Source organism: Topomyia yanbarensis, chromosome 3, assembly GCF_030247195.1.
Source record: "Topomyia yanbarensis strain Yona2022 chromosome 3, ASM3024719v1, whole genome shotgun sequence".
NCBI lineage: Eukaryota > Metazoa > Arthropoda > Insecta > Diptera > Culicidae > Topomyia > Topomyia yanbarensis.
In genome coordinates this window covers 283,195,684-283,219,824 of record NC_080672.1, presented here as the reverse complement: position 1 = coordinate 283,219,824, position 24,141 = coordinate 283,195,684, and the positions used below count along the sequence as shown (strand labels likewise).

Here is a 24,141-nt window from a genome sequence, read left to right as displayed (position 1 = left end):
AGAAATTGACAATATAGATTAATAATTTATGTTTTTAGACAGCGTTAACGAATACCTTTCGCTATAGATTGTTGTTCAAAAGAGATATTTAACATTAAATGCGGACGAAAGATTTTTATCATTTCCCATTCCCAGAAATATGACCAAAAACATGTAATCTATTATTAACGCCAAAACGGCTTATTTTAGGTCAATAGTATCTTCGGAGAATTTAATAGAGGTAATATGCCTTTTTTCTGGTATTGTGCTTTTGCTGATTAATCCCCCTATGAGTGAGATATTTTCACAAATTTTCTTGGAAGTGATTATATCGAAATGATGCCTTCAGCAAATTTGTAGCTCTTACTTTTGCGAATAACTTTACTGAAGACTTCAAATATCTATTTTGAATACTTTAAAAGTTATGGCTTGTTTTTTGTGGATTACTCTTTGTCGCCTATTTATTGTTCAATATAGTAATAATCCATTGAAATAAGCCAAACATTATTTCGATAAATCGAATTTTGTATTTCATTTTTCTATCTACAACCGCTAGAAATAATCACCGAACACTTCCAAGTTGTCTGGAAGGAACTTGATAACTTATCAGTGCAAAAATATTCATTTGTGCGAACCTTCTGACTGCAATTTTTCTAACTTATGACCATCGGATCGATCTGAAACATATCGGAAAATGAAAAGCGAAATAAATAACTCCAAGCATCGGCGTAGCCAAGAGAAGGTTTTGAGGTTTAGCACCATACAACCCCCCCCATCACACCCAAAAAAATATTGGATTGAAGTTGAAAATTTATTGATGCAGACTGATTTAACATTCCAATAGAAAATTCCAGAGTTCTGTAATCAATCATAATCCTCAGATTTATTTTCAAATTGAGCTCGTTTTTTCTCATAAAACGTTTATTTGACACGGCATTTGCAAAAGCTTTTTTACGCCGGGTTTTTTTTACATAACATGTTACAAAAGTTCTTAAGACTATCACGTTGTAATAAAAGTTCACTTTCTAATGTTAACACTGAGGATAATCATCATTTTGAATATTTTTATTTATACTCTATTTTTTTGAATTTCATTGCAAACCTATTGATAGTTTTTCTGTAATCTTTGTTTATTTTTGCCTTTCTCAATAGAAAGGTATTGCAATTGCTCTGAAAACCGACTTTTTAACGGAGGCCCGGAGGGCCGAGTGACATATACCATTCGATTCAGTTCGTCGAGTTCGGCAAATGTCTGTGTGTGTATGTATGTGTGTGTGTATGTATGTGTGTGTATGTGCGTCTGTGTGTGTGTACGCGAACACAATCTCACTCACTTTTCTCAGAGATGGATGCACCGATTTTTACAAACTTAGTCCCAAATGAAAGGTGCAACGTTCCCATAGGCTGCTATTGAATTTCTAATGGATCCGACTTCCGGTTCCGGAATTACAGGGTGATGAGTACGATCACGCAGAAAATGTCGATTTTAAGAAATTCTGCAATGAATGTATAATGGTGAAAATTTTTCCAAAATGTGACCACAACTGCTTCGATTTGTAGTACTAGGTCATTAACAGCCATTCAAAGTCTCTTTGGTCACATTGGCCACCATCATCGGTTCCGGAAGCCCCGGCGGAAGTATCCAAATTCAGACTAACAGTCACATCGGTTTCTCGGAGGTGGCTAGACCGAATCAACCAAACTTAGTCTCAAATGAAAGATGTTGCGTCCCCGTAAATGGCTATTAAATTTTATCCCGAACCGATTTCCGGTTCCGGAGTTACGGGTTGTGGCGTGCGATCACATAGCAAATTGTGATTCAAACCGATACCCCGATGGAAGCAAAAAAGGTAAAAATTTCGCTAAAATGTCTCTCAAATAACTTAACTTTGCAGTTCTAGGTCACCGACGGCCAAACAAACTTTCGTTGACTACATTGACCACCATAGACGGTTCCGGAAGTGCCCGGGAAAAGCGGCCATCTTTCATAACTAGCAAACTCATATCAGTTTCTCGGAAATGGTTGTGCCGATTTTCACAAACTTAGTCCCAAATGATAGCTATATTATCCCCACAGATGTCTGTAAAATTTCGCACGGACCGCTTGTATGGTTCCGGAAATATAGACTGAACGGTCCGGTCACACATGAAATTCCCATATAAGCCGGAACTCAAAATTTTTTTCCAAAGGGGGGACCCCATGAAATTTCAGAAATCGAATTCGTATTTTTGATGCCAAACATCTTTAAAATGCATGAAACGTCGAGATTTTATGTTATCTCGAAAAAATTTTTTTTTATAAAAATCGACTTTTTGGGACTTTGCCGATTTCGCACCTTTTTTCAGTTCTATATTACCGTGGCTGTTTTTTCTTTTTCAAAATTTTAGAACTCGAATAATGATTTATTTTCCTGTATATAGTTGTCATGTGATGTATAATAATAAAATGTAATATATGCATTTAAAAGTTTTTAGTGAATATAAACAACGCACACATTCTCGTGATTCATGATTGAGAAAGGCACAATTGCACCGCTAGGTGGATTAAAATAGGTTTTTTTTTCTTTATTTATATCGTTTTATCTAACTTAACTAACTGCGAAGAAATCTAAATTGTTTGTGTAAGATCTCGTGAAGCGAGGATATCACGAACAGGAACATAGGGTGGTTTTCTTCTGGTTCGTAAGGAGTCTATTAATCGGGATCTGGCTTCACGATATTCAGTGCAAGACCAAACAACATGTTCAATGTCTTCGTAACCCTCTCCGCAAGCACATTTATTATCTTCTGCGATCCCAATACGGCGGAGATGCGCATTCAACGTGGACATGGTTGGACATGAATCTAGACATCTAACAAGCTTCTTTTAAATGTTGTTCAAAAATAGCGCGGCGCTGTTGTGAATAGGGCCGAAATCGTTAATTACCTTATATTTATCAATTTGTTCAACAATTCATCCAAAACTAGCAAAAATCATTAATTTCACAGCAATATGAAGTCCCATAGGAGATGAAATTTAAGGCGTGTAAAGATAAACAACTGATATTACATTTAATTTCTCAGTTATCTCTGCACAAAAAGTTTAAATTTATAGTTTAACTTAATCATTCTTCTTTCCAAAGAACTCCAATTGACTGTGTAATTCTTGAGTTATCGCGTTTGAAGTACGAATGTACGAAAAATTCACAAGCATTGAAGTGAACAGAAATTCTCACCATTACTGGCTTCAACGACATAGTTGTTCATCCGATTATCTTGAAATATTGAGATAATTTTATGCAAACTTAGAGAAAAATAAAATAAATATTTGCAAAATCTTTACAAGACATTGATTTTTCGGCTTTTTTTAGCACGTCGTACCATTGTGTGCTGTAACTCAACATTGTCCTTTCTGCTTAATCTGACATCAAACTTTATCGTCCGTAAATGTTTAGTTCTAAAGACCCTGTAGTTGGAGATCATCACTGTGTTGGATGGAAATGATTGTGGTTTCTACGAAGTGGCATTACGCGCAATGTGAGGCAAGTTGCACTTTTCGTCAGCTTCACATTCTGGTTGCACATCAAAAGTGTTGCTTCAAGTAATTTAACTTTCAGAAGGAAAAGTTTTCCTTTTATGTTTCTCATTTAATCCGTGTGGGAATGGAGCTCATAAGTCTACATTCTACGAAGTATACCGCGCTAATTCTCATGCAACGCTACGTATATAAATCACTCAAGAAATAGCTTGAACTCACCTTGCGCTAGCATCTAGTAAACAACATAACTTGGGCTGTTCATCTCATACCATTGAATTCTAGAAGGAAAATGATGGAGAATGGGTTACCTAGCATACACGTACGGTTGACCGGGTCTAGCTGAAGTCAAATTATTTTAGCAAAATTTATTTCGTTTGTTAAATCATCGCAAGTCACAATCTTTTACTATACAGTCCACATCAGTAGCTACCTATAAAGCAACAGGGCACATAAACTAACGGAGAGTGTTTTAATCCATAAATTACACTAATAGCTGAAATAATTAAATACTTTTTGAAAGACCATCGTTCTTAGTTCCATTCATTCTCGCGAGAGTTACAAACATCTCTCCCATTCTCGTATATCATTTTAGTGCTTCGGGCATAATACCAGAAGGGGCCGTCTATATACACGTGGACAGTTTATGGGAAGAATGTAAAATAAATTTGCATTATCATTGGCATAAGCGCTTGCTTTCCTTTCCATTTTTACCCAATAATATTTTTATTCGCACATGCAGTTCTGTAGCTGCCATCACATAATTTTGCTGTCACAAACAATTGATCCGTAAGCCCATTCCCAATATTTTTTTTGGATTTGATAACTTGTTATACGACCCAATTCAAGAATTAATATGTTACTCTCATTTTGGGTTATTATGATGAATGATGAATGTGTCTTTTATACACAACAACGAAGAAAATAGTAGACAATAGTTATCTAAGAAAAATTTATTTTTATTATAATATTATTAATCTTATTGCCTGAGGAAGACGCTTAGACGCGTGGAAAAATATCTAATAGCTATTTATTCCTGTTTTCCGCTAGAGCGACCAAGCATATTTCAACTAGGTTTATGGTAACCGGGCGTTATGTGGTTTCATTGTAAGCGAAAAAATGGTAAATATTTCCTCCTTGAATTGTGCACATCAGCTTCCAACATCACAGGGGACATCCGGGGTACTGTTGGTACTTTTAATGGAGCAAGATAAAAACGCGTCCACAGCAGGGGTTTCACTTGGCACCTGACAGTCGATCTTCTCGGAGGGTAGGAGGCGTTTAACCAACCAACTCAAGGCAGTGCACGCTCATAGGATAGGCATATGACTGCTTCCGCTGGTCTCGCAGATGTTACACGTTTTGCTAAGGTGTGATAATTTCTTCCCTCTCAGCAACTAGGTGATGTGAGAAGCAGCATGTTCAACTTCCGTTCGTTTTATCGTTGTTCGCATTGTCCACATACGGCTGAAGGCAATTTTGTAAGGCGTTCTCCAACCAATGGACCGGCTTACACGGTGTTTTACTTATGGGCGTCATATATTATATGTTTTACTATCCGTTGCTGTTGGAAATAGAGTTGTGCCAGAAGGGTGATATGAGCATTAGTGAAAAATACAAAAAACGCTGAATCGAATAACTGTGAAAAGATCAGGCTGGATGGTAGAATGAACACTCGGATGTAATTCCAAAGAACTATTCTAAGAATCTTATACTTCAGATAAAATTGTTCATTATACATCAGAAGGTAAAACTGCACAATTCGACAATTATTTCCATAAATATTCAAGGACTTATCATAAAATTTGAATGCAACCCACCATCAACGAACTAGAAAATGGTAACCACATCGTAGAGGTTGCGTGCGGATGCTCGTTGTCTAGTTGCTCCATCTGATTGCTTGTCAGTTGAACGTTGAGAGACGATATAATTTATACGCCTTTCAAAACTATTGTTCAAAAGTTTTTGGGTGCATCCCTTTCCAATTTCCCAACCTCATCGAAAGTTACTGTTATTACTGTTGATGTGGTTTTTAAGTTTCTTACCATTATTAAATTTTAAAAGTTGTGTCGAGAACTTTCGAACAATCACTAAGTTCTAGAACAATTTTTAAAGTTATTCCAAACTTTTAAGTGGTAGTGTATGGTAGCGGCTCTTGCTGCAGGTGGGAAATTGTTTTTTATTCATTTGGTAAACTTTTTATCGCTTCCTTCCATAAGCAGTAGCAACCGAGTGACCGTAGCGAATGAAAGAATCTGCAAGTGTTGATGGCCAACGTCGAACGGTTGCGGAGTAGCAAAAACGGAAAGTGCTAGGAATTATGGATAGCCGACAGAAGGATGATAACATAAGTCTTAGCGAATAAATTGGGGTGGGGAATTATAAGGGTGTGCCACGTACGACTATTATAGAAATTGGTTGAGTAGTTTTTAGAAGGTTGACTGAAAAAGGCGGATTTACACATATTTCATCTTTTTGCCGTGCGTTATGGTTTGGGTAGGTGTATGCTTTGTACACTTCACTTTGCATTGTATATAACATAACTACCCGATTTGAAAATCATTGCAAAGACATATCAAAACTATTTTTTTTTGTAGATAACTTATTTGAAAATACGCAATGGTTGAAGTTTGTGAATATTTAGAGGGAAGTGGGTAAATTTGGACCGCTGACCAATTCGGATACTCAGCTGTTTGTCAGCTATGGTAATATTATGAGAAGCGTATATTATAATGAAGGTTGTCATGTAGCTCTATTGTATCTCACAAAACTTGGAAATTCTCAATTTTCTTGTGCGTGCGCTAGGGGTAAATGTGACTTCAGAAAACTCTTTTGAAAAATTTATGTGCCAAATAAATTTTTTGTTAAAGTCGGATTTTTTAGTGTTTCTAATTCCCCGCGTTAGTAACTACCACCAACTTAATACTAGTTCGATAAGTCCAAACCACCACCAAATTGGCGCTATTTAGACACTAAAATACTAAAATTCACACGACTTGCGTGAACGCTAAATACCGAATATTGTCCTGATAGTAGGCACAGAAGCTCTGTTTGTCGATGAGGAATGTGAACCGAAACCGTCTTTTGATATAAGAACGTCGGAAAAATTGCTTTGCAAAATGATGAAATTTGACATGCCGCAAGACGTGTTTTGTTACCGGTCGAAAAGTGTTCTCTTTTCCGGAGGAACCAGGTTCCGGAATAACTTACGGGGTGGTCAATTCGACCAAGAACCCTTAGAATGTTTTCCAAAGCTTTCGTTAATGACACGGACGTGTTCGAACTGATTGAGCCTCCCACATCTATACTGAAGGTTGACCCTCACCATAAACCCTTCGTTTTAAGATTTGATATGCGTTCTGACGACGATGAAGCTTTTGATACAATTAACGACGACTTCAATTTTGACTTTACTCAATGCAACTTCGATGAAGTCTCAATGGCCATTGGTGCACTCAATTGGCGTGAGATGCTGGTTGGAAATGACTTAGATCAGGCAGTTGTGGCGTTCTATGATGCCATATATGAGATTCTTCGCCGTAATGTTCCTAAAAAACGTGTCAGCAGAAAAGCAGAATATAAATTTCCGTGGTGGAACGCTGAGCTTGGTCGCCTACGCAACGTACTCCGGAAACAACGAAAGCGATATTTACATCATAGAACCGACGACAACAAAACTATTCTTCGGCAAACTGAACTGCAGTATGAAACAGCCCGGAACAGTGCATTCGGTGAATATCTGAATCAAGTTCAGCGCAGCCTTCGAAATAATCCTTCGACATTCTGGACATTTATAAACAGCAGAAAACGTTCCGTGGGTGTACCAGAAAATGTCTATCTTCGAGACCAAAATTCACAGTCCGCTGCCGAGTCGGCGAAGCTTTTTGCAGATCACCTCCGAGATATATTTACCAGCCCTCCTGTCTATCCATCGCAACAGTACCTTGAAACATTGCCAACGCATAATATCAACCTTCCTCTTCCTAACGTAAATGATTCTGATGTAACGAGCGCTCTGTCCAGCGTTGATCCTTTGAAAGGGCCTGGTCCGGATTGCTTGCATTCTGTGTTTATAAAGCATTGTGCCCGAGCACTTTCTGCGCCAATAAATATTATTTTTCAGCGTTCAATCTCGGAAAATATATTCCCAACAGCATGGAAAGAAGCTGCTATAGTTCCTATTCATAAGGCTGGAGATAGGCACAATGTTGAAAACTACAGAGGAATCTCGCTGCTGAACTGCCTAGCTAAAGTTCTGGAAAAGTTTGTGTACAATGCGATGTACGCTGCTTCTTCCAACATAATCGACGAACGACAACACGGATTTATGAAAAAACGCTCCGCTACTTCAAACTTGATGACGTACACGAGCTTTCTAGTTCCAGCTGTAGAGAAACGTCAACAAGGGGACGCTATATATTTTGATTTCGCAAAAGCATTCGACAAGGTGTCCTACAACATTGCTGTTTTGAAGCTGGAGCGACTAGGCTTTCTTGAGTGGGTTACCAGATGGCTGCATTCTTACCTCTCACAATGATCTGCCTTCGTTAGAATTGGCACTACATGCTCAAGCGCATTCGTTACGCCAACCGGTGTGCCTCAAGGAAGTCACCTAGGTCCACTGATCTTTCTCTTATTCATCAACGACCTCTGCACCCGCATCAACTCTAAAAAAACTGCTCTATGCTGATGATCTGAAAATCTTTCGTTCAATTGCTTCAGCACTGGACTCTGCTGTGCTCCAAGACGATATAGCCAATATAGAGGAATGGTGTTTGCTGAACGGTATGCAGATCAACATTGATAATTGTAAGATGATAAGTTTCGGACGTTCGGCAAATATAAGGCGTTGCGAATATACTCTTCAAGCCTGTGTCATCGAGCGGGTGGATTCTATCCGTGACCTGGGAGTGTTATTCGGCAGAAAACTTCGTTTCGCCGACCACATCACTGCAACAACGGCGAAGGCTTTTGCAACATTGGGTTTTCTAAAACGGAACGCTGTCGATTTTGTGGATTTCTACGCACTGAAATCTTTACACTGCGCACTGGTCCGGAGCACTTTGGAGTATGCTGTACAAGTATGGGCGCCATACAACGCCGTTCAAAGCAGCCGACTGGAGCGCGTTCAGAGAAGTTTTGTACGATTTGCTCTCAGAAAATTGCCTTGGAACGACCCTATCCATCTTCCGCCGTATAATAATAGATGCATGTTGCTAGATTTGCCAACGCTGGAGTCTCGCCGCACGTTCTTGCAAAGAATGTTCATTTTCGATATGTTGTCGAACAATATTGACTGTCGCGACATTCTCTCAAGGATTCAATTATTTGTACCCCTCGTGATATAAGGAATCGTCCGCTTCTGTGGATTCCCAGGCACCGCACAGTATATGGCCAGAACAATCCGCTAGACAGATGTTGTAGCAGATTCAACGAAACTGTTTTAGCTTATGACTTCCATACCACTAAATCTAATTATAAGTTAGCAATTAGAAATTTTTAACATTGACACTAGCAATAGCATTAAGTGTAATCTGTACGATATATATCGAAGATGTAATAAATAAATTAAAATTATAAAATGTATTTAAGGACACATAATAATACACTCAGGTTATTGAAGATGGTCGGCATTTTATGTTATTAAAAGTAACAATTCATGTATTCGAATGTATTTACCTCGTGTACTTCGTTCGTTATGGAGCCCAGTTCAGATTGTTCTACTCATTTTTTCTGCTAGCTCGATCCGCACTAGATAGACATGATTCGGCATGACTCGATCTTTAAATGTTTGTTATCAAGCAAAAATATTGAACGAAAAAATTGAAAAAATGTGTTGTTTTCGACATGTTGATGAATGACAAATACTGTACAACACGATGCATCAATAATAAAACGAATTCGAATATCGCAACGTCGCGTCGTATGGAATCCATTATGTCGATTGGTAATCGACCTTAGCAGAACGTACAAAAATTCTTCCAAATAATCTATTTATCCAAACACAACCATTACTTCGCAAAAAAGCTTCATGGGAATTAACCACTGATTCGCAACTCAACGCTTTTTGGTCCCATGCAATACTGACTCAGACATCACTTTGTTAAGAGTTCAATAACTTCTCCAAACAACGATTGACTGACAGAATTTGACAAAATTGTCGGCAATAAAATTATCTTTCAAAAATTCACTAGTAGTGATAGTCTGATGCATACAGTACCTCCTGGAGCTGAAAATGCGAGTAGGTGGTTTTGTCTTGGAAATTGGCGAAAAATTCCAAACAAGATTCAAACACATTGGTGCAATAGCTAAATTTATCCGAGTTGGTTAAAAATTGGAACCGACAGTCATAATGGAACTTGGAATCGACTCAGGCCGCGGTTATGCGAAGCTGGCCAAAACCAAAAAAATGAAATTTTGGTGCTTGTAGATCTCTAAGTATTTTGTGTATGTTAAGATCTGATTAGAAAAGAAGTATTTTCAGATTTCGAACTCATTCAACACTTATTTACTTATAATAATTTATAACATATTCATTACCAGGTAATTTCCAATATCTTTAAAATTCATGCAAGTTACATCAACAAGCAACAAGAATGAACATTGGATTGAAAAATGTTTGATAATTCGGCAATGTTTACATTTTATGATAAAGCATGCTGCCTTAACATATAATTTTGGATATTTATCATAACTTTTACTAAGGTAAGAGAAATCGTAAAAAATGCCATTAGTTGCATATTCTAGAAATTTTTATCTTTATTCAGAATATCATAGTGGTGTTTTGGGCCGTTTTGCGCCAAAGTTGATAGGTAACTATTTTTCATTAAAGGCATGAAATAACAAGAGAAGCAAGAATTGATTGCGATTACGCGTGTTTTCTATCCTATTAATTTTGCATAAACCAAGCTGACGCTGCAATTAGCTGCTTCGATACATTCTAGAGTACACCGCATCCACAAACCCATTGCGAACAGAAATTGAAACGCATCGATGACCTGTAATTGTTTTTGAAACTAATCAATAGTTCGAGGCTGTCGAGGGAGTTTGTGGTAATGTACGAGTGTTTGGAAGAGTGCTCTTCCAATTAGTCTGAAGGAGCTCAAAAGGTTTCGAATAAAGAAGTTGGCAGATATAGAAAGGATCACTAGAGGACATCATAACGTGCATTGATAATCGAAGATATTTTCACTAGATTATAGTTAATTTCCACTTTGAGACTTGACCGATGAATTAGGATATTTACAGGAAGTTCAAGTCATACTAACTTCCATTAGTGTTTAATTTCAAAATAAACAAATATGATTTTAAGCTATTTGACGACTGCAGAACTTTAATTTTGGGATGTTATCGGCTAAATCAGTCATAAAATAAAGTCACCGAAGCTGTCGTATAAAGAGACAACACGTCGCTTTCGATTATGTTTATGACTGATTTACTCGGTACATCCCAAAATTAAACTAATAAGATTAAATAAAGCCCAAGCAATACAAAAATGTGTTTCAGTACCACGCATACCTGAAAATATGCCACAGATTTATTGATTTTGAATAATATACTGTTCAACCAGATTGCGACACTAAAGCCAAAACTGACGTTATTTGTATTGGTAGGAAATTTCTTCATTTGTGTATTGGGTCCACCCTAATCAATCCAAAAACATTTATTATGAAATCATATATGCCTAAATAGAAGCCAGGGTACTAAAATAGCTTAATTTCGTGATTTCGAAAATTGTAGAGATTTTGGCCAACTTTTGTTCTGAATGGCATCACTGTGCAAGAGTTGGTCGTTGGGGGTCATATTTTATCCTGGCATCCTAATTTTCATGTGTTTACTAAATAACAAAGTTTGCTACGAACAATTGTATAGCATTCCTCGTTTTGCAAAGTTCTATTAGTATAACTCCTGCCAGCTCGTGTCTCAATCTTATAAATTTATTATTAAAATGAGTAGAATACAAGCTTAGTGCAGCAGACCAATGGACACACTTCTTTGGAATTGATTACATATCCAGCCACCCAAGAATTCGTTTGGAGCGAAAGTGTGGATCAAATATTCACTTATCTATCATGCACCAATTGCAACGAATGAAAACGTAACCGGATGCCGAAGGAAAAACTGCAAATACACGCGAGACTAATCATTTTCCTCTTTTATTTATCTCGATTCTTATTTTAGCCTACCTGGGTGTGGATGTTTACAAAACAGAAAGGGCTTGCGCCAGGCTGGGTGGTCTGTGCGTGCATAAATCCGATTGCCAGTCGCCCTCTACCATGAGTGGTCTCTGTCCGGAGAGTGCCCATCGAGGTGTCGAGTGCTGTTATGAAGGTGAATTTAATGTTTTTCGGAATGCCGAGAATGCCTTCTAACATTCATCAGTGTATTTCGTGGAAATTTATGTAACAGCTATTGACATCTATAACATCTATTTTGAAAATTCCATCACAATTCATGTAGTAAAAATAACAGAATTACTGTCTTAACATGAAGTAATAGAATATTGTACCATCATCTAAATAGTGTTTGTTTTGTATGGGAAATTTCATTAAACTAAATTGGAATAGTAGATTAGTAGCATGCAATGATAAAATATTAATTAATTAATTAAACATATTGCTAGAAAAAATCGATTTAAAACGAACTAACAGCAAACGATGACAGTACATATTCGCATTTAATCCCTAACAAGAAAAAAGCTTACGCTAACGCATCTGGTCAATTCTTTTTATTTTGAGGCTATGTGGACACTATTGTTCATTTCTTCGAAAATATTTTTTATTGCTTTCTTCGGTAATCGTTGGATCCTATCATTGATTGTGCAAATGAAAATCGGATTATTCACGACTCGTGTGCAAGAATGATACGTGCGCTTTTCTCTGCCTAAAGTATTACAAGGCAGTACCTAGAGTGAGTAATTTCATAACAACGTTGGGGATTTTCGACCAGTTCACATAACATCGAACTCTAGAACTAATCAAAATTCATGTGTGGAGAACGAATTGCCAATATCACAGAGCAATCGCAAAAAAGTGTTTTTATAACCACGATCATCAACCGAACCGGTCTATTTTCCGGCTATGTTGGCTTATTTGTCGTGTTCTTTATGGGAAATCGTGTAAACCGGTGAATGGACCTGACACAGTGCAAATCCCGTTTAGTATGGCTGTATTTACACTCTCGACCCATCTCATGGGACCGGAAAGTTGCTCTGCGTCAACCACAAACCAGGAAGCGAATCGATGGTATCAGGGCCGGCGCATGATGTGGGTAGTATGGTTAGTGCTACCCACTCGAAAATATTCGAGACCCACTCTAAATTTTTTAACAAACCTAAAATTTGAATTCCAACACACATGTGTCTCGTATGCCCCTGCATCCTCGCTGTATCACGATTGTATTTGCACAAACGCACCGCGAGCTATTTTATGTAAGTCTGACCAATCTCCAGGACTAGACTATTTAACCTATGCTTGCTTAAGGGGTTATATACGATGTTGGAACTCAAAAAATCGAAAAAAAAATTAAATATTCTGAAAGTACATACTTTTGAAAATTACTGTGCGAAATTTCATCCAGATCGGAATACTAGATTTCAAACTACAGCTGCTCACAGCGCGCTGGTTCTTGCGCGTATAAAGTTAATACAAAACTTTAAACGCAATTATCTCGGAACTAAGTTGTTTGAAAAGCACCGTTGCGGTGAACGTGATATCGCAAAAACTATTCAGCTTGAGCTTGAGCTTGTGCGACCACCCCTGGCTGCTATTCCGTTATCGATCGGGACTAGCTGAAGTTGCACAGGGAATCAGTAGATAATTATGCTTGGGATTAGCGAAACCAGCTTTCAATGTGCAACTCCTGGTAATCCTAAAGTGTTTCTGATCAATACCAGCGCCGGCCAGGCCTGAACGTAGATAGCGGAAGGAAAGGGAAGGAATTGTTAGTCCGATACTTGCTTTTGCTAGAGGCCGTATATACTTCTGCGCACTCCATAAGTATCATGGGAGGAGGATATTTTTGTTAGTAGAGTATAGAAGTTGGATATACTTCTTCTTTACCGACGCCAGAGAGGTGATTCCACTATCTGGACTAGATATCGATCCACCAATTTCATGGACCGGGGACCAACGGCTTTACTTCCCTTCCGAAAGAAGACGTGACCACAGATTTTTCCACCTCAGAAAAATCTCAGCGACCTCGGCTGGAATTGAACCCAAGTGGCGGTCTCGCTTACCACTCAACCACCGGCGCCGCCCGTGATATCGCAAAAACTATTCATCCGATTTTCATAATTTTTTTTTTGAATTGTTTGTATTTACATTCTCGTGTACTTGAACGGTTCCTTTTTCATCCAATTTTTTTTGATTCCTTGCCATGAATTTTTGTTTAAAATTTTGAACACTACAAAACTCAATTTTTTGGTTAACACGATTTTTTCGCAGCAAAAAAAAAATTATTGGAAAACCGATCCGTTCAAGTACACCACAATACATTTTTCTTCAATAATCTTTTTACTTTTTGATTTCAGTTGAGAGGTTCGGCTTAGAGAGCGTTCATCGCAAACCTCTGCCAAAAAAACTGGTTACGGGGGATGGGCCATAACTCCACCTACCTTCAATATTTTTTTTAATTCAACTTGTTTTTTCGAACTTAGATAGTACTACCAACAAGCTGTCTTTTGCTTTTTCAAAAAAGAATTGCATGAAACGCTTTAAAAAAATCATGAACTTGGCTCACTTTTTCGCCACAACTTTGTATATAATACCCTTAGCTTACTACCCAATCGGGCTAAAATTGTGACGCCGGCCCTGACTGGTATATTTTTCTTGCTGCTAACATTATCGTAACTTTTCGAAAAGGATTTTACATGGTTGAATTTATGTTACTATTAGCCTGATATGGTATTGATTTTGCTATCAAACCATCAAAGTAGATGATGAAAAAAGCAAGCTAATCGAACATTCTAATCGATCATTCAACTATAGGTGGGTTTATCGATGTGGTGTTCAATGGAACAAGAGAACACTATGGAAACTTTTCATGTTTACTTTTAATATATGCGAACCCGAGCGAATTGGTATGGTCCGTGCCAAATTTCACAACCCACAAAACCACATAAAATGGTCTCAAAAACCCATAAATATTCCAGAATATGGTTTTTATATGAAACCTTCTGGACCATGGTGACCGATGGTGTTTTCATGGGTTGTACCCTTTTCAAACACCTTCGAAAGACCATGCAGTGTGGGTAAATTTAGACAATGCTCAGAAAGAGCGAAGTATCGCCTATGTTCACAAATCAGTCCCATAAAATCTCATAGAAAATGGAACAATGGAATATATGACCATGGGCAGTACTCATAAAAAGTTCCCAAATTAATGATAGTATTTCAGCTGATCCGTTCGTTTTGAAAATTCCGTAATTGTCGTTTCATTCTAAATCAAGCTACGGTTTGTTAGTTCGACGAAAAAAATCCTGAAAGTTCCCTGAATGTGATACATATAAATTGTACACGAATAAAAGTCGTCGAGTATTGTGGAACGTTACTACTGTCCTAATTTACGAATTATATTATATCCAGGGAACCTTGCGATACATGATTAGAGGTAAGTAACGTTTATTAAACGCAGACTGATGTTTAGTATACACACTGTAGTAACGAAGTATCAGAAATGAAAATGATAACTGTAGAAGTAAGGAGTAAAATATAACAAGGAAAAAATGCAAATGTTTTAGGAAGGTTATTTTCAAAGTATGAACTATAAATATCTCGGCGCAAAGTTGTATCCTGTGCAACATGAGCTACAATTCTATGATCATTCATCTCTAATACAGAACTTCTAACCCTATTTCCAAATAGTGTTAGCTGATGTTCGAGCAATCTAGGCGAAGACCGAGCAATCAACTCCGGTAGCAACTTAGGTTGTATAGTGACAGGGAAGGGGGAAATGAAAGAGCATTTGTTCTCCATGTTACTAGCGTCTTTAAGGCTCAAGTTACCTCAAGGCTTGATAGTGTGCATAAGAAAAATTGTGTTCAGCTTTGCCACCAGATTATCCATTTAAACCTTTTCTAAACTCAAAAAGGAGAATATCAGCCGATTTATTAGATCTCAACGATTCAAATCATACAAAATAGCTTCTGGAAAAACTATCGGTTTCGCTAAATGGTGCTTTTGAAAAAGTGGCTGTGATTTTTTCATTACGCTGTTGTGTTGCGTACCCCAGCACGGTGTGGTTGTTACTCCAGGTAACAAGAGTCTAAGAGCGGTATTTCCGAAATTGTAGTAGGCGGCCTTATTTGTTCGTTCGAAGCATTAAAGGGAGGATTCACTCGTTTCACGCCAAACTTTAATTTCCTGATAATAAACATAATTATAAATTCATTTACATTTTAGGTTAGAATTGTGATTGCTTACGTTTAGTGCCCTTTGTCGTTACGTGTACAGGCAAGATTTTGACCACTATAGCGTAGATCTAACCACTTTCGGTCTCTAAATGAGCAATTGGTAAATTAGCGTTGATGATGATGCAATATAAATATAAATTTCACCTTTACTTTTAAGATAGCAATAGTTCACTCTCTCCTCGTACTTTTAGGTTAACAATAGTTGTAAGTTTATCTTAGATTTAAACACAATAATAATATTAATTTAGTTAATAAATCCAATATAAATTTAATGATCTTCATGGAGCAGAAAAGCGTGCTTCCAAAACTAAAGGGTTTATCTCACTACTCTATTGTTCTGATTTTACTTGTCTTCGCTGTGCATGTCCGTTTATCGTCGTTATTGACCTAACGGGTAGACTTTCCGGCTGAGCTGGCAGCGTTATCACTTATCAGTTTTTTTTATATTTCAATTATAGAGGTTTTAACCTTAAGGTCATTCGCCTCTTCGGGTTAGAAAAATCTCTTAGGAAAAATTTCTAACCCTATGTACGGGGTCGGGACTCGAACCCAGGTGCGCTGCGTACAAGGCAATCGATTTACCAATACGCTACGCCCACTCCCCAATCACTTATCAGTGACGAGGGGCTCGATGACACTCCCCCCCAGTTCGGCAACTCCGTCTCTAGGTTGGCTAACTCTTCCTTGGACTTTACATCGAGCACCGCTACTTTCACTGCCGGTCTCTCGTAGACACCTCTATTCGTCTGGATCGTCACTCTGCGTACCTGACCGTCCCGGTTGACGGTTCCAATCACGCGCCCCTTTGGCCAGCAGTTCCTCGGAAGATCTGGATCTGCAATCAACACGATGTGGCCTTCCCTTATCGGTTTGACTCTTTGATGCCATTTGGAACGGCCAGTGATTTCTGGAAGGTAGTCCTGAAGCCATCTACGCCAGAATCTGTTGGCCAACATCTGCGACACGTGCCAACCGCGCCTCAATGCTACCGAATTATCGTTTAACAATGTTAGCGGCTTGGAACCATTGGAAGTACCTAACAGCCAGTGATTAGGGGTCAGCGCGGGGGCTGCTTCATCTTCTATCGGCACGTGGGTTAGGGGCCGTGCATTGATGATGCCCTCGACCTCAATTAGCGTGTTCCTCAACTCCTCGTCTGTCGGTCGTCGAGACAAATTAAATTCCGACAGGGTCCGTTTGACAGTTTGAATCAATCGTTCCCAGCTTCCCCCCATATGAGGAGAAGCGGGGGGGTTGAAGCACCAGGATGTACTTGAGGATACCATCTCCTGCATCATCGCATCTTGATCAACCTCCCGGAGAGCTACCTTTAACTCACGTTCCGCGCCGATAAAATTGGTTCCTCTGTCACTGTAGAAGACAGCTGGAGTACCCCGACGTGACATAAAGTTGCGTAAAGCCATTATACACGAGGCGGTATTCAAAGAGCTTGCTACTTCTATGTGAATGGCGCGTACAGTAAGGCATGTCAAGAGAACTCCCCATCTCTTCTCTAGCCGTCGTCCCACAGCCACTTCCATTGGTCCGAAATAGTCCACACCAGTGTGGGTGAACGAGCGAGTGAATGCGGCTAGCCTGCATCTGGGAAGGTCCGCCATAGCTGGTGGACGTGGTAGAGCCGTCCGTATTTTGCACCGTTGGCAGTCAGTTCTGACCTTAGAATATACTCTGCGCAAGTGATAAATACTGAACCTTTGTCTTATCTCGTTAATGACAGTCTCGTTGTTTCGATGGTGAAACTTCTGGTGGTAACTCTCGACGACCAGCTTGGTGACCGCATGATCTCGTGGAAGAATTATGGGACATTTCACTTCCATTGGTACATACTCGCAATTTATTGTTCTACCGCGCATTCTCAGGATTCCATCCGCATCGACGAAAGGATTCAACTTATAGAGTGGGCTTCGTTTCGAAATAGTGTTTTTTTGGTCTTTAGCTGTCAGGATCGCAAGATCATCACGGTAGCTGTCGTGCTGTGCTGTGCGATAGTGAAATTGTTCAGCTCGGCGAAGTTCTTTGCTAGTGAGAACTCCGACCGTTCGCGTGCCGCGTATGTCAGCAAAACGAAGAACATACGCGGTGACGCGAACCAAATGTCTCCAATTTGAGTAGTTGTTCGCTGGTAGTACTGCGTTGGAACTTTCAAAGTGTACATGGACAGTGGCACGGAGCTCTTCAGTTGTACTCTCCAATTGGAAAGGCATTTCTGGCCAATCAGTTTCAGATGTCCATAAGAACCCGAGTCCCTTGTACCACCTGCTGTCGTTAGTTAAGGTGGGCTGGTGTTGCCATTTAGTGCCTTCGTCGGCGATGTTCCACTTCGTTGGAACCCATCTCCACTCGGAAGCGTCTGTCAACTCTAGTATCTCACTGGCTCGTGCTCCCACGAACGGGCTGTACCTACGGTGTTCAGAGCGAAGCCAGGATAACACGTTTCGTGAGTCTGACCAGAAGACACGTCTGTTTATTTTGATGGACAAACCACGGACAACAGAATCTGCGAGTCTTGCTCCGATGAGAGCTGCTTGAAGCTCCAGTCTAGGGATCGATAAGTACTTGAGCGGTGCCACCCGCGTTTTGGCAGCAACCAGCGTACATTCGACCGTTGTTCCGTCGACGTAACGAAGATACACTACTGCTGCCATACCATTTTCTCCAGCATCGACGAAGGTGTGAAGTTGGATTTCTGTTCCAGTATCGGCTGAGGTAGTTTGTCTGTAACATCTAGATATACTCAAGTCTTCGATTTGAGGGAGTAGCTTTATCCACATTTGCCTTTTTTCAAAGCATTGTTGGTTAATCTGCTCGTCCCAACCTACGGCCGTTCGCCAGATCTCCTGTAGCAGCACCTTGAGGAACATGAGATAGTGTGCGATGAGTCCCAGTGGATCGTAGATACACATTAGAGTACGTAGAACCTCCCGTTTAGTAGGGCAACGTTTCCCTTCCAGCAGGTCCTGCCCTAGTCTGATCCGATTCAACTTGAAGGTGAAACAGTCGCTATTGGTGTTCCACCACATCCCAAGCACCTTTTCTGTGGCTAAATTCGACGAAAAGTCAAGACTTTTTTCCTCTCTTCCGGTGCCGCAAATTGCTGAGAGAACTGCTGGAGAGTTGGTCATCCAATTGCGGATTTCGAATCCACCTTGTTCTTGAACGAAGCAAACCGATTTCACCAGATCTATCGCTTCCTTTTCAGTTTCTAAGCTGCATAACATGTCATCTACGTACGTGTTTTTTTATTATTGCAGTAGTAGCCATTGGAAACTGTCCACTGAAACGTTTCGCATTAAGGTTCTTCGTGAATTGTGCGCTTGCCAGGGAACAACATGCGCCGAAGGTCATGACTTCCATCACGTAGACGCTAGGTTCCTTTTGGCCAACGTGGTCTCTCCACAAGAACCTCTGGCTATGCTGGTCTTCACGGCGAATGCGTACTTGGTGAAACATTTCGCATATGTCACCAGCTACTGCAAACCGGAACTCTCGAAATTTGTACAGGACCGATGTTAATGGAGTAAGCAGATCTGGCCCTGCCAATAAGGCAGAACTCAGTGAGATTCCATTCGACGAGGCAGCGGCGTCCCACACTAATCTTATTTTGCCAGGCTTATTGGGGTTAGTGACTGGGAACACTGGCAAGTACCAGGAACGTTCATGACTTTTCATCAATTCATCCTTTGTGAGTTTCCGTACACAGCCCTTTGACAGATATTCTGCCATCTTATCTTTCAGAATGCGTGCCATGTCGGGGTCTTTCTTCATGCGACTTTCCAAACTGTAGAAGCGTTTTAGAGCCATTTGTTTATTATCTGGGAGTGTGATATCGTCTCGTTTCCAGAGTAATCCGGTTTCGTACCTTTTTCCGTCGAAGAGTGTAAGTTCTCGTAGCAGTTTCAGAGCTCGTTCATCGTCAAGGGAACGGATTTCCTTTCCAGGTCCCATAATGCCTAAACTATCGATATTGAAGTATTCCTTCATAGACTGTTGTAGGCTATCATCAATTTCGTGGTCACACTGGCAAACGTGATACGTGTAATGTAGCATATTCATTGTCTGTTCTGCTGTAGCTCCACCGTAAACTGTCCAACCAAGATTAGTCTTTACAGCTATTGGTTGACCATATTCCCCTTCACGACTCTTTCTAACAAGGGTAGCATTCGCGTGTTTTACACCAATTAGTAGTCGTGGTCTAACGTTTTGGTACGACTCTAGAGGAATATTCTGAAGATACCGATAATCAGTTTGAAGCTGCTCAACATCGAGCGATTGTGACGGTAGCTGAAGGTCCTTCACTGTCCGGACGTCATTCAGCGAAAACCGCCTTCCTTTTTCACCGGAGATGTCGAAGTTTACACTGCTTGAATTCTTCTCGAAGCGGTGTGTGCCCCCGGTCCATTTTAGACATAGCGGACAAGGCTCCCCAGAAATATTGAGTTCATCTGCAAGGTCTTGATTTACAAGGATTAGCGACGATCCATCGTCTAAAAAGGCATAACAGTGAACCGAGATACCATTTCCGTAAACTACTACCGGAATGTAGCGAAACAGGACTGAACTTGATCCACCTCGGTGAGTATTGCATGATTGCTCATCACGTCGTGAACCAAGCGCTATTGACGAATTCACTTGCAGTTCCTTGTGTAGCAATGGATGGTGTTTAAAGGTACACTGATTCACACCACAATCTTTGGACACGCATCCTCCTTTGTGTCTTCTCAAACATTTACGGCATGTCCTTGCTTCACGAATTACAGCCCACCTCGCATCGTACGAGAGATCCAAGAAACGCTTACATTTTGCAAGGAATGCGCAAGTGCCTTTGCATGCGGCACACGGCATTGATTTGAGATTCTGCGTCGCAGCTGACGTAACTGCACGATGGTCGCTTTTCGCTAAACCAGGCGGGTTCATTCTGCTCGTTTGTGATTCACCGTGAGTGTTTACAAAATCCTTTGTACCTCTTCGTGTCTCCTTACTCGCGAAGTGTTCCTGCATAGTAGGCGGATCAGCTACGATGCTAGCATCTTCCGCCATATCGAAAATCCAATCACTAAAACTTAATATGTTTACCTTTCGAAGGCGTTTGCTATGCCTGGCCCAATCCAACTTCATCGGCGCAGGGAGTTTTTCCACCAGGCCATCCACCATCGACATATCCTGTGTGTATTCCTCTGTACCACATGCGCTGATCGTTACTGCAAGGTTTTGAACAGAAAAGGCAAAGTCGATCATTTTATTAATGGAGTCAGCTCTCAGCGGTGGTAGTGACATGATCTTATTTTTCAGCACTCGAATGATATATCGTGGATGTCCAAAGCGCAGCTTCAGGGCCTTCATCGCCTTGTCGACAGTCGACGGGTGAAGCAAGAAATTTTGTACCGCGGCAAGCGCATCTCCACGCAGACAGTTTCTTAAACGAAGCATGTTTTCGTCTTCAGTTAGTCCGCACATTCGCGTCGTGCTCTCGTAGGTAGCAAAAAACATCGGCCAATGTTCAGGATTCCCATTAAACATTGGCAGTTCCTTTGGGACAACCTGGCGGGCGGCAATCTGATTGCGGGACAGGTTACAGGTATACTGGTTACCGGTTATTCGCCGCTTTTCAGTCTTCGGGGTAGATCGCTTCCTCGGGTCGAAACTACTGTCGACATCAGGTCCTACTCCGTTATCCGATGGCAAAGATTCATCACTATCGTGATCTGATTGCTGTTCGCCGTCAAACTCTTCACCTGTGGGACAGCTTTCCGAATTGCCTGCTTTTGAATTCTTATCCTGTAGCCATTCTTCCACTTTGGCATTGGCGTCGACGTTCTCGCCATCGATTTTTTCCTCATCGTTCATCTCCGGATCATCGAGGCCGGCTAGCTCCTCTAAAATTTGGAAACGTTGTATCATTAACACCTTTTTCTCGTCCAATAATCTCCGTTCCGCTTCTATTTTTTGCAATTGCAGTTGTAAACGAGCCTTTGAAGATTTTGTCGACACTGATGACATCGCTGATGCAGGTTCCGACGGATTGTACGCTGATTTGGAAGATTTCATCGATATCGATGACGTCACCGCGGCGGGCTTCAATGGTTTTTGAACTACCTCAGGGTGTGTCTTCATCACAGTTGGTGCAAGCTTCGATTGTAGGGCTGTAGCCTGTGTATCTACTTGCTGACCTTTTGTAGATATAGGTTCCTTCGGCTTTTTAATAACGTTCTCATTTTTCTCGTTGGGCACCTTGGTCTTTTTAACAACTTTCTCGGGGCGCTCATTGTTCAGCTTTTCCGTGTTTGTCTTTTTAGTGTGCCTTTTTTTTCTTTTTCTTCGCCTCACATTTTCCACAACGCCAATCTTCTTTATATATCTCCTGTGACACACCCACGCAATCGAAATGGTGCCAGCCATCACAGTCGTCACATTGCACCATTTGGCTGGTGTCGATCGCATTGCACGTTTGACAGCTACATCCGATCCCATCGTTACTGACCTTCATCTCGGTAGAAAACTGATTATTTTTACCACCCATGACGGGTGCACTTTTTTGCGACAGTGCCTTTCTAACGATTTGTTTCGTTTCGAGATTGAGAAGATCTTGTTTATAAGCACTCGTAGATGGGGGATCATGAAGGGGATCAACTATGATAGCGCATTTCGATTCAGCAGCTGAGCTTTGTGTGGCTACGGTGCGTGCGGGAGATCATTCTTATTGCTAGCTCGGTCCGACATCTTGCATGTAATAAACGAAATTAAAGATTTGTTACTCCAGGTAACAAGAGTCTAAGAGCGGTATTTCCGAAATTGTAGTAGGCGGCCTTATTTGTTCGTTCGAAGCATTAAAGGGAGGATTCACTCGTTTCACGCCAAACTTTAATTTCCTGATAATAAACATAATTATAAATTCATTTACATTTTAGGTTAGAATTGTGATTGCTTACGTTTAGTGCCCTTTGTCGTTACGTGTACAGGCAAGATTTTGACCACTATAGCGTAGATCTAACCACTTTCGGTCTCTAAATGAGCAATTGGTAAATTAGCGTTGATGATGATGCAATATAAATATAAATTTCACCTTTACTTTTAAGATAGCAATAGTTCACTCTCTCCTCGTACTTTTAGGTTAACAATAGTTGTAAGTTTATCTTAGATTTAAACACAATAATAATATTAATTTAGTTAATAAATCCAATATAAATTTAATGATCTTCATGGAGCAGAAAAGCGTGCTTCCAAAACTAAAGGGTTTATCTCACTACTCTATTGTTCTGATTTTACTTGTCTTCGCTGTGCATGTCCGTTTATCGTCGTTATTGACCTAACGGGTAGACTTTCCGGCTGAGCTGGCAGCGTTATCACTTATCAGTGACGAGGGGCTCGATGACAGTGGTAGTGTGACAAAAAATCACAGCCACTTTTTCAAAAGCACCATTTAGCAAAACCGATAGTTTTTCCAGCAGCTATTTTGTATGATTTGAATCGTTGAGATCTAATAAATCGGCTGATATTCTTCTTTTTGAGTTTTGAAAAGGTTTAAATGAATAATCTGGTGGCAAAGTTGAACACAATTTTTCCTACCCATACTATCCAGCGTTCAAATCTAACAGATGCTCAAAAAAGGTAAGTTGAACCTTAACAGCGTCTGTCCCGGAACGGGCGAATGAAAAAGAAATGCCTCGTCAGCTATATCCAAGAAGGTAGCCCCATCTCGAGGCTAGGTGGCTGGTCAGGTGACATATCGAATAAAACGGCAACAATCCTGTAAATTGTATCAATAGGTAATAGATGAAAAAATCAACGAAGAACATGGCAATGTACAACAAAAAATACATGATTCGGAGTACCCGGATTGTTCGGCCTTGACACTTTAGAATGCATCTCCTACTGCACCAACGATGTCCAGCAACGAGTAGGTAGGGCCTTCTCTCAACCAGCAAGCAACTTATAATATTATTATGCCATGCTAGGTTATGCCTTTGTTTGCTCGCGCAGCTTCGACGTGTTATTTTCTCGCTCATGTTTGTCTAAGTTTTTCATCCCGTTTGTTCATTAACATTCGCTTGGAAAGAACCTTTAGTATTTCGTTTTTTACGTTGATTCACCTCGCCAAGAAAAAGAACTAAGTGAGGAAGTTTGTTTGTTGTCCCCCCGAACATGAGCCCTAAAAGGAATAAAATGGACAAAGTCGCAGGAAGTAGCTCATGATCAGACATTTTGATGTCCCAGAAAA

At 40.2% G+C, this 24,141-nt stretch overlaps 1 protein-coding gene across 2 annotated transcripts in view; it reads left to right on the top strand.

Annotated features, from left to right (window-relative positions):
- The window catches only part of LOC131689360 (U-scoloptoxin(19)-Sm1a), an 89,789-nt gene that overhangs the window by 48,159 nt on the left and 17,489 nt on the right, over positions 1-24,141 (top strand). For both annotated transcript variants that reach the window (XM_058974391.1, XM_058974389.1), the window contains exon 3: positions 11,675-11,824. In XM_058974391.1, coding sequence (XP_058830374.1) covers positions 11,675-11,824 — 150 coding nt within the window. The remainder of the gene's footprint in view (positions 1-11,674; positions 11,825-24,141) is intronic.